The sequence below is a fragment of the Athene noctua genome, chromosome 2 (assembly GCF_965140245.1).
Source record: "Athene noctua chromosome 2, bAthNoc1.hap1.1, whole genome shotgun sequence".
NCBI lineage: Eukaryota > Metazoa > Chordata > Aves > Strigiformes > Strigidae > Athene > Athene noctua.
In genome coordinates, this window is record NC_134038.1 from 43,527,198 (window position 1) to 43,539,608 (window position 12,411).

A 12,411-nucleotide genomic window follows, 5' to 3' on the forward strand; every position below is an offset into this window, starting at 1 on the left:
TCATAGCAGTTCATCTCATCTAGAATACAGAATCAAAATTAGGTCAAGCAAAGATGAGGTGCTGTATCTGATAGGCAGAAAGTCCTTACTCGCACATAAATCAGTTTCAGTGTGCACATCGTTCACTCCAAGCTGTCTCGGGCAGTTATTTATTCACTCAGAGAAGTGAGAGGAGGAAATAGAATTGAGGTGCCACTGGCAAGCTGCAGCTAGATTCATACGTGACTGGACTTTACTATTCCTAATATTTGCACTGATCTTTATCAATTATAATTTTTTCGTAAGGTGTTGAGAATTAATCAGGCATAGATAAAATTAGAAATGAGCTATAGAACAGAAGATTCAGAGCAGCACCATCTTCAGAGGAAATGCAGGGGAAGCTAGGGTTGCTTAAAATTACATTAGAGCTCAGTGACAGGCTGCAAGGCAAATGAGAAAGAGATGTGGCCAGCTAGCTGTGTTGGTGATAGCCATTTCACAAGATCTTAAAGTCTGATACTGAGCTCATTGAACCTCAAGTTAATCTCCATACTAACTTCAGTAAAGTAGGACCAGTTCGCTAGAGAGGCAGAAACCCACTCTTCTGAAAAGCCTTACACCACATGACATGGAAGAATGAATGGACCTGCTGGTGTCAGATCCAAGGTGTTGGATATGGGCAATGTGTCAAAAAAGTATGTCCTTTAGTTCACAAGGTGCAAGAATGGAAGGTTCCCAGGCAGAACTTTTTATTTATTTTTCATTAGCTCAAATGCACCAGAGATTTGGGGCAGATACTACTCAGAGACCTGTAAAAAGAATCAGACCATTTCAGCTCACTTTTTAGGAAACACATATTTCCCTTGACATGACATTTCAGAAGAAAAACTATGATTAATTACAAACTCATTAAAAATCTAACCCGAACGAAACACCACCAACCTGTGACAAAGAAAAGTATAATCCAAATCTGTTATAGGATCCTTGATTACAACTTTGTCCAGAAACCAGCCGTTTCCTGAGAATAAATTTTTTAAATTAAAAAAAAAAAAAGTGAGTTCATGAGAGGAAGATTTAATGGCTTCTGACTTCCCATGGCTTTCTCTCTTCTACTGGAACGGCAAAATCTGCAGCTCCACTGGCTGGAGAGAAGACAGTACCTGCTCTAGCTACTGTAGAGCTTATTTATGGGCCTGCAACATCCTAGGGCCTCTCTGGCTGTCATGGCTCTTGAGCGCTGCACTTCTCCCCCATCATTTAACACAGACATTGTGTGAGACTTATTTTCTTTGCCAATCAAAATATCAACAAGACTAGATAGCAGCTTTTCACGGCTCAACATAAGTTGCAATGTTTTTCGATATTTAGGCTTAAGAGTTTGAAAACCAGGTCTTGTGACTGCAAGCAATTTGAGTTCCACCATTAATTGGGTGTCTAATGACAAAATAGTATAACCAAAATCTCCAACCGCATCTTTACAATATAACTCATAAACGCTAATCAACCTAAAATTATAATAGCCAATTTTATCTATAACACAGACTGCACAAGATATATTCAGTGTCTTATCATGCAGACATTCCCCCTCTTCAGAGTTTTTCCATATGAATTAGTCAAAAATGATGGAACAGTAGCAGATGACATCCTTAATATAATGGATGAGAGTATACTGAAAGTGAACAAAGTTTGAAATTTGTGATGATATGAGAAGATAACTGTGTCACTTGAACAGTTTCCTTAGAATCCTTTGTCTTTCACTTCCAAAAAGTTTTCATATATTCAGTTTAAGAAATACATATTGTATTTCAAAGAAAAGGTCAAGAACTTTGCAGGCAGTTTTCAGTGATTAGAGAGAGAGAGATTACTGACCTGATCCAAGACCATTGTGTCCTATAACAATCTTGTACAAATGTCCAAGGTGCACAGCTTCAACAGCAAAAATGTCAGTCTGTAATCAATCAACAAAAGTTCAGTAAAATCTAAAAAGCAGAACATTCTTCAGCTGTGGAATCCCAAAGACCTATAAACCCATAGAACTCTTTCGCCAAGATCATCCTTTGAAATATCAGCTAATGATAAGGTGAGAACAAACCAAGGACACGTTTTCTGAAATAAAAGTAAGCAAGCCTGATTGTTTTGCTAATGGAAGCTGTTCCATTAAAATGCATGGGATCAGAGTCAGAAAAGAGAAACCAACTGAAAGCTTAATTAGCTAAACAATTACAAATTACAGCGGATATCAACGTTAGAAATGCAGATATAAAATGTAAAGTTTCATTTTCTTTTCACTTATAAATCAAACTTTTAGAAGAATTAAAAACAAAATTACACAGTTTACCTATTTTATACATTAAATTTCCATCTTCCAAATGCACTGGTATACCTTTAGAAAGTATTTTTGGCTTAATTATGGAATTTTGGGGAAACATTGGAATGAAGTCATTATCTCTTTTCTAATTGCACCTTGTCTGGAATAACCATCCACCTGAGAGAGAAAAGCCAGTCAAACATACCAGAAAACGCCCTGTCTTTCACTTACTTGTCCTTTTAAAAATTTCTTGGGCTTCTGTGACCTGAGCAGCTGTCTTGATCCTGTATCACCTCTTTCTCCATAGACAGAAATATAGACATCAGCCTCAGTTCCAGCATTCCACAATTCTCCTGTTGTCACATGCACTTCATAGCCAGTCACTGACAATAAGAGATGACAACCTTTCGTATCACAAATGCTATTATAGTTACAATAACATCTAGCTGTGAAAGTGCCTGTAGAGTCCAAATACATCTGTGTCAAGGACAGTTAGGGTATAAAACCTTAAAAACCCTATTCAGTATTCAGTAAAATAATGTACAAACTTGCTTTGGTGTTATATTTATGCTTTTTATCCCAGACTGTCACTATGAGGAATGCAACCAGAACTGAACTTTAAATGCACAATAGTATGTCTTTGTCCTGCAGCGTTATTTGAAGCCATCATAAAGCTGAAAAGTAAATAACATAAATCCAAGATTAGCCTCACCATAAGTGGTAAGATCAAAACTGTGAAAAACAACAGAAGCCATTAACATTTTGAATGCACGGGTTAACCAAACAAGCAAAAACCTAGCACCAAAGTTTTTGTTTTCTAGGACCTCAGAAAGCTGCATTGGTTTATTGTTTTACTGATTCATGCAATAGGATACTGTAGATTTCCTCTATTACATTCCATATGAAAATTCTTTGAAGGCTGTAAATTTGGGAGGAAAAAATAAGGACTTAAATTCAATAAATTGGTTATTGAATGGAAATGGATAGTGCAAATAAAATTAAATTTGAGTCAAAGTCCAACAAAACTAGAATAAAGACTGTGATACCTAAAAATATGTATCAGTAGAAAACTGTGCTCATTAAAATGCAGATTTGGGAACCCGATAAAATTCAGTATTAACATAAAAACCATGTAACTATAATCTTCAGTAGAAACATGGGGAAAGCTTATGCCAACATGCAGTAACACTATTTTGTTAGACCAGTTGAGATATAGAGAGAACAAAACGGTGAGAGAAGACCTCATTTTCTGGCACACAAGCTCTTCTTCCAGATGTAGGTGTTCTTGTCCTTCTCTGTCTTGCAAGTAGAAAAGAGTTTCTGGACTGTTGGGTCCAGAAGATCAACACTATCATCATTCAGTTATCAGTTTCCACTTGAAATATGTTATGAAGCTTGACTGTAATCCTCTGAAGGAGGTTGCTTCCATATCTCACTCTTCTGATGGACAAGCACCTTCTCTTAATAACCAGCGAAAATTTATTCATGATCAGTCCGTATCTGCAATTGTGCTAAGTGGCCATTCAGTGTTTACAACTTCTCCCTTGATGCTTATTTTTTTTATGATTATCTCACATTAATTTACATGGCATTTGTGTGCAGGTTACTAAACAAGCTGTCTTTAAATAATTTGTTTTGGATAATGGTAAAATCTAGCTAAAACAGTAGCACTCTGCACAGGTTATTTTAATGTGCCCACACAGAACACTAGTGCTAGTTTGCTTCTAACATCAGAGCTAACTCAATTTGACATGATGACTGGGTACCTCTAAATTCCGCTGAAGTACTGTACCATAGACATATACTATTAATAAATCCAACATAGAGCCTTAAAATAGCTAACTTAAGCAATTGTCACATTTTTTTTTATACTTCTCTTTACCTCTCATAAGCCTAGGGATCATCCCAGCTTTACAAATATTTATGAGTATTTATGATGTTTACAGCTTTTATCCTAGGAAACAGTGACCCTCTTAATTAAATGAAGCTGGGTCAGGGGAAGTTCCGACTGGACATTAGGACAAGATTCTGCACTGAGAGTGTGATTTGTCACTGGAACAGGATCCCAAGGTCATAGCACCAAGCCTGTCAGAGTGCAAGGACCATCTGGACAATGCCTTTAGTTATATGGTTTAGGTAGTTCTGTGAGGAGCAGGGAGTTGGACTTGATCTTTACAAGTCCCTTCCAACTTGAGATGTTCTGTGATACTTTCCTTTCCATGGAAAAGCATGCAGAATGGAGATTAAGAGAAGGAACTGTATTCTTTACATCCATTTTTGTCTAAAAGTGTAGAACATTACATTTGTAACACATCATTCTGAAATTAGAAAGTTAAGTTTATTTATAAATTTTAATTCTTTCCCCAAAGCCTATGAATTATGAGAGATAGAACAAGGAGGTAAAGCACATATCTTTTTTCAGATCAGATATTTTTATTTGAACGAAAGCCAGCCACATTTAAAGTACAGAAGCTTTTAACAGTCTTTAGTTATCAGCAGTCATGTTTGGTTTGTTTTTTTTCCAGAATACACCTGTCTCAATATTGAAAATAGTTTACATTTAGGAACTCTTAATTAATACTTACTTTACCCACATCATTTACCATGTCACCACCTGATCTATTTACTTCCCCAAATTTTTCTTTACATCACCCACATGAACAGACCATGGTAGAGGCAGAGAAAACATTTCTCCAGACCAACCATCCTATGTCTAAGACAACAACAATCCTATTTCTACAGTTCCCTCCTTCATTAACTATCTACTTTCCAGTTTCTGCAAGAAGAAAAGCAAAGGTCCACCAGGCCCCAAACACTGCATAACTCTGATTTATCCCCAGCAAATAGTCCATCATCACATAATTAAAGATTACATCATAAAACATGAGCAGAAGGAGACAAAAGTAGGATGGTTGAGGATAAAAGTCAAACAAATGGTACTCAGTCCCCCAGCATTAGAGCCACAAAGTCTCTATGTAATACTTCTTAACAGTTTAATTCAGACGTTTTTCCTTTGAATAAAAAAGGCTGTTAAATCAGAAAGTGTTGCAGCCTCTTTTTATTCAGAAATTGGTTTTAAAGTGCCTCTCATCATCTCTCTTTCAGACTGAATCCAGACCTCTTCACTGTTCTGTTATCAAACTATCTTCTCTGAAGTTAAAAGCTATGTTCTCTTTTCACTGTCTCATGCAGAAATATAATATTGGCAAAAAGACACAGAGACAGTCTTTCAATTACTAAGTTAGAGATGAAACTGCCTTCTCCAAAGCTTTCAGCATGACCCCTCTTACACTGAGGCCAGTAGAAATGCACAGAGATTCTTTTCTTCCTCTCCTGTGGGAGGGAGAAATTTTTAACTATAAAATGCAGATTAAGAGGATGGTTTATGTGTGCTGTTGTGCTTTACAACAAACCAAGGTTACTTGATAATAAAAATCTTTCATTATATCTTTATCTCAGAAACAAGAAAACAACCTACTGAGAAAGAAGTGCCCAAAAATTAGAAGGTTGGTAAAGTCAGTGTCCCAGAATATTAAGCAAGAGAACATTTGAGTAAGAATAGATACTGCAAGGAGAATTGAGCATATTCTATATAACATGTTAATCACCATTAACTAAGGTTTATTTAAAGGGGGGGAAGAGTGTTTGGTTTTCATATCATTGTGCTTGTATGTCCCCCTACACTAATAATACGAAAGTCTTCTGAACAAAGAGACCAAACCTATGAGGGAGCAGGCTGACTGCCTCTGAGGCTTTTCATGCCCTCAAGGGTATGAAGATCATAAGCACTCAAGATCAAAAATCATTGTGGTTAGGGCTGGTCAGCCTCTCTCTACATCATTTTATGAGCCATTTACAGCTGCTAACTACATCACTGGAGGAAACTTCTCCTGCTATTCCTTTTCGCTTCAAGACATATTAATGAGGCACAAACCTGTTTTTCTGCTCTTCTTTTCAGGTTCTTAATCTCAGTGCTCAGTCACCATAGACAGGCATAAACACAGCTCCAGACCATCCAGTTCTTTATTACAAGAGTGACTGTCCCATGTTGTTTCCCCACATTCATGGGCCATTTTCTGGACTGCTGCCCCTTAATTTCAATTATATCCTCCAGCCTGCACGCACAACAGCTGTTACCATTGAAATGCTTACTACCATTTCAATTTTGCAAGGTCAACACAAAGTACTATAAGCATAGCACCAAGCATTACTATATCATTAAACATTCTGAAAAAGGGATTCCATAGTTTTTAGAGAACTTTAAATGGAAGTTTCTCTCATTCCATTAATCTTGGCCTCTGCAGTTGATGAGATTTCCTGGGGAAGGGAAAAGAGGACAGTGTAGAATCTGTCCCAGGTAGATCTTACTCTAATGAAAGCTCCAGCACAAGTAATACCAGTGGTGTTATGACATTTTACCCTCTACCATCACACCCTACAGGATGGGAATCTGTCCCAGCACTCTTGCTCCCTCACCCACATCTCTCCTAGGATACACTGATCTGGCTATGCCCTTGTACTTTCTTTAGGCCAGAAAAGCACAATGCCATTTGGAGAGAAGGGAAGAGCAAGCACAGACTTTCCACACCATACTCGTTGCTGAAGCAGAGAGACCATATAGCAACAACATTCAGAGAGGGTGACAGGGATTGTTGTGGTAGAGCAGGACATTAAAACAGTATAAAAGCAGAAACACCAGATAATTTTTGAATTGTTTGGCATCATTCACCTGTAGAATTACAATACAATCTTTATGTGAGTAATGGATCTTTTAACACTTACAATCTTCTGAAATATTGTTAAAGTTTTGTTCCAATCCCAGAAATTATAAGTATTCTGGAAGCCTGTCTCAGCTACTTACAAAAAAAGAAACTAAAGCAGCAGCTACAATAACCATACTGGAGCTATAAACCTCAGTTATTGAAAATAAAGTTTGTGATCTTACTCATGTATGATGGCTTCATGGTAGATACGCATATGTGAGGTGTCTCTACTATTGCTTCTATTTTTAAGCAAACACAGATGCTAAAAATATTACCAAAGAAGGAATCTTTTTTGAAGGACCTGTGAAAGTCAAAGCATTAAAGGCTGTCCCATCTCATTTCCAGTGATTCTTAACCTTTTACCTCAGTATGCCCAGTAACCACAGGAAAACAACACATAAAAAGTATCGTTGCAGTCAAAAAGTAGTAGAGAGCCTGATGATAAACAATGAACTCACCTCTACTACATCAGTCTGTGGCCTGTTTTAGCTAATGTGGCAGTGTGCTTACCTGGAAGAATAGGCTGACCCTGCTGTAAAACAGGAAGCTCCATCGATATTTCCCCATCAGCCTGGTCCCAGGCCAGCCATCGATGTGCAGGGAAAGAAAACTGCTCCCCTGAGAAAAGGTTGAGCAACTGCACCTAAACAGCACCAATAATTGCAATTTAAGTTGCTGATGTCAGCCCAGATAGAACAGAACATGAAAGACGGGATGCTGTTGAAATCTGTGTAGATAGAGCTCTGTGGCACAATCACAAAACCATGGGGTTGGGGCATGTCTGCTCCCCAGATACAACTGCCCCCAGTCTGACTTTTCAGCCAGTCGTATTTTAAAGTGCAGGGCAGAGGAACTCAAGTGTAGCCAAGAAACAGGGTTTATCAGCTCAGGCACACTCCCACAAAATATAGCCATGTTGTTCCAGCTGGTGTATCCACATGGGTTGGCACTAGGTGGCATGGCTTGCCAAACGGGGAAATTCTCCCTGGGAAACTTGGCAATGCCTGCAATTCTATTTCTTTAACTTATTTTTCTTATTAGAACAGGAATTAAAGGAACAGGTTTTTGATTCTTCAGCACTGCTTGTGATACAAATAAACCATAAAAGTGCTAGTCCCAACACAGTCTGCCCTGCACAATTTTCTTTCATGCCCAACTTCTACCTATAGCAGAAAAAGGACCATATGCACACCAGATGAAGAAGGGAAAGAGCTCTACTTATTTTCTACTTCAAAGTAATCTTTAATAAGCACCTCAGAGACTGCTGTATATTAGAATAGTCCTTAATTATGTTAATTTATACTAGTAGCTACACTCTCTTTTGACCAACAGAGAGAAGCAAAGACACTTCTACCTGTGTCTTTCACTCTTGCTCTGTGCTTTTCAGAATCTAATCTCCTTAATTAGAATATTGAACAAATCCAGAAATACTGGAAACATCACTTTTACTGCTTGAATACTAAGCTTTAAAGGAAGAGATATATCTTGTCTGAAAAACCTGGCACATCTTGACCTGCCAACATCTACTGAGAGATCATGAAAAGGGAACTTGGAGTGAGCGAAGCAGCACCTTGTGGTCCTTTGCAGGCCTGATACCATCCCAGTACAAAGACAGGCACAGAAACCATGGGATATTGATGAAAGACTAGCACACCTAACTTCCAGAGAAGCTCTGCAGTTGTAGACCACTCTCTCTTCATTTCAGATCTTCCAGAAAAATGTAGGTTTCCCAAGAAACAATGATGTTAAGTGTCTGACCAGCTCTCTCTAGGCTGTTTCTCTCTATGAAGTCTAGAAATCAGCAGCTATACTCCTTTGGCTCTCTACAACACAAAACACTAAGTTATTTATAGACTGCGTCTGATTGAATGTATTTCTTTACTTTGACTTTGTGCCCAAAGTTGCAAAGAGGGAATGACCTAACCCTGGCCGATGAATCACTGCCTGAAAACTGTACCTGATCGACAGAGATTTGGTAAAGAGAAAAAAACAAAATTTGTAAGCAAAGAATGTAAGGGTTGAATCCTTCTTCTAAAATTTTACTGTTGATTTCATTAAATATATCCTACCTGGGAAGTGAAAGAGGGAATAAAAACTTCTATTTTTTTCTTTCACTTTTTGGTCAAACTTCTTTAATCTCTGAATTTAAATGGGTGTGTCTTAATGCTGGCAGTGCAGCCTCTATTCACAGAGGATGATGCACAACAGACCCACAAAGGTCCATCTGTGAGTCAGATTTTATGAAAACTAAAACTTCTAATACCAAGATTAAGACTGCAAATGAACCTTTTCTAAGACAAAACTCACTGTTCTCTTCCAGCTTCTCAACTTAGATATGCTTTAGAAACTGCTGGTAACCTGTCTCTTTGTATCACAGGAAAAAAGCTATGAGGTATTTTCTACCCTTTCACTGCTCACACACAAACATTTATGAAAAGAAAAACAGCAAGGAGCAGAAGAAAAAAGTATCCTGGATGACATTCTGACTCCAGCATTCCCCAAAACACAGCACAGCTGGAAAACAAACACCTAGCCTTTATAAGCAGGCAATCCTCAGCTGAATTGAATGAGATATAATCCCTATAATTCTAGTATGAAACCTCATAGCCAGAGTGCTACTACCTGTGACACAATATTCCAATGTAGATATTCATTGGCTAGAGGTGGTGGAGTCCCCATCCCTGGAGGTAAGAATAGGGTCGACTTAGTGCTGAGGGATATGGTGTAGTTGGGAACTGTTAATGTTGGGTTGATGGTTGGACTGGATGATCTTCAAGGTCTTTTCCAACATAGACAATTCTGTGATTCTGTGAGGTATGAACTCAACTTCAGTTAGTACTGCGCAGGCCTTACTTAGTCTTCTTTCTGAGTCTCGGTCCCAGATGAAAACAACTAGTTAAAGCATCAAATAGCACAGAATTTCAACATTGATCAGTGAATATTTAACTTCAGTGGAGACTTTGCATTAGACAGATCTAGATTTACCCTTAAGTATGATTATAACAGTGAGTTTACCAGCAGCTTCTAAAGTCCTTCATAAACTGCTGTCTCTTACCTGAAGGATGAGAAACTACAGCACAAAGACAGAAGTGTTTCAGGCATGCACTGCATATCATTGGCACACATAGTATGTCACTAATGTTAAGGATAAAAGCCAGATACTTTCATTCCCAGTCCAAAAACCTATATACTATGCTTTATGACAGAAGCTTAAAACAGAACTAGCCAATTCTCTTTGCTTTATTATCTTTGCTTTACCTGCATCAAGATCTTATTTAAAAAATAAGGAGGGAAAAGAACCTGTTATTTTCTTTTTCTCCTCAGAGACACAGAACTAGAAACATTCTCAATGTAGCTCTGGTGCTGAGCATAAGGACCCAGTGTGAGCCACAGATTTGAGAAGGACTTGGCTAGATTGCGTTCAATGACTTTCTGGGTTTCAGCACACTCAGACTGTAGAAGACTCAGACTACAGCAGCCAATTTAAGCAGTCTTTCTTGCTGCACAGCCACATATTTTTGAAGAAACACACTTTACAGCTCTCACTAAATTGCAAACAAACACCCAGGACATACCACCCTAAACTGCCTTTAATTCCACACAAAAATTCTCCTTCATAAATAATCTCTTAAATGAAGCTTCAAGCATTTGGTGAGGCTAATATACCTACCCCAGGGATTTTTTTTTTTACTTGCATTTTGACTCCACTGTCATAGTGATTGCTTTTGGAAAGATAAAATTCTTTCTCACTACTTTTACCTCTTCACAGTGCCAAGCAGGGGAGTTTCCTGCATTCGTATGTCCTATGCGTATTTTGTAGAGATGTCCTATGTTTCCAGTATTAACCTGTAAAAGAAGCACAACTGATGAAACACATAACATTTATTAACATAAGAAGACATGCAACAGAAATTCATTTAGTAACTGTCAGGTGACATTTTTGTTTAGAGAAATTAAATATTCTGTTATTTTTAAAAGTTTTTCCAAGATATTTTGCTCCAGATAATCACTAGAAGCTTGACTCTTTTAAAAACAACCCTCAAAAAACATGTTGGCCCACCAACCACATTTAAATGGCTTCAGGATGATGCTGTAGCTATTTTGTTCCCCACTGAACATTGGTCTCAGTTGGAGATGAATACAGACTGAATGTATGACTAAAAAGCAAAAGTGTATTTACCCTAAAACCTTGCTCAGTTTAGCATCTATACCACTGACCTGCTACAAAATGATTTCTGTCTCCCAAACACCTTCCACGTACCTCTGAGTTTCTCTCTACCACTCCAGGAGGGTATGCCTCACAATTTTGGAAACAATTGTGTTTAACTTTGATGTTTCTTTCTACAAATCATTTCAATTAAATCAACTTTAAAAGCTGTGTTTGAAAGATTAGCTCTTGGGCAGGCTAGATGAGTGTGTCCAGTACAGATAACAGGGTGCTGAGGGAATAACTTTGTGTGAAGGTTATTCAAACAACTAGTTATGAACTTAAGTGTAGAAATAGAAGGCTTATCTTCAGGGAACTGGAAACACACCATGAGTCTCTTCCTACTTACTGTATCATTTTTTTTTTAATTATGTAGGCTGGATTTGCTGTCCTGTTGTTTTCTGTAGAATTCATTTCCATGTTTTCATTTACAGTGTAGAGATGGGTATGAACCGAGTCTCCTTTATCACAAACCTCCCTGAACTCAGCATTATAAACAATAAAAAGACAAAGCAGCGAGGACAGACCAGAGTTAACTGGTCATACAGCATACAGTACAAACAGAGTGCCTTTTCACTTTCTATATATTTCAGAGTAGGCACTCCTTGATTGTATTCAGTGCTATAGATACTCACTTAAGAGGGGAATCCTAGGTCCCAAACCAAGGACTGTGTTCATAATTTGCATTTAAAAGTCATTGGAGATTAAATTAACTGTAATAATGAGAGCAGGAAACAGAGACAAAAACATCTGTTGTGAAGAGGGTATTTTTATCTGTTAGGCACCTGATTACTTATTTTATCTCTCCTTACAACCTTACATCTGGGGTTTTTTTGTATCACAGATGAAGAATGGCATACTACCAGAGGTGCTGGATTCTTCTGCAGAACTCCATTCAGGCTGAAGAGAGCTAAGAATTGCTTCTTCTACATCCCAAGCAGCTCTTTGTCAATGCTGCCAACTAAATACCTTTTCTCAGAGGGGGACTTGTTATGCTGGATACTAACAATGGAAGCACCTGTTTGTTATATGGCCTTATAGCTGGCACCTGCTAGAGACACTGACAATCCCATATACACACTCGAGCTATGCAGCTTTTGATAAGACACCTATCCTGGCTCACTTAAGTCACTATGCTACAGGACTGATGGGGG

The 12,411-nt window shown here is 38.0% G+C and overlaps 1 protein-coding gene across 1 annotated transcript in view; it reads right to left on the minus strand.

Annotated features, from left to right (window-relative positions):
• The window catches only part of RP1 (RP1 axonemal microtubule associated), a 188,005-nt gene that overhangs the window by 147,139 nt on the left and 28,455 nt on the right, over positions 1-12,411 (minus strand). Inside the window, exons 5-9 of the mRNA XM_074898945.1 lie at positions 10,810-10,896; positions 7,561-7,693; positions 2,519-2,670; positions 1,849-1,927; positions 922-997 (exon numbers count right to left, since the gene is read on the minus strand). Coding sequence (XP_074755046.1) covers positions 922-997; positions 1,849-1,927; positions 2,519-2,670; positions 7,561-7,693; positions 10,810-10,896 — 527 coding nt within the window. The remainder of the gene's footprint in view (positions 1-921; positions 998-1,848; positions 1,928-2,518; positions 2,671-7,560; positions 7,694-10,809; positions 10,897-12,411) is intronic.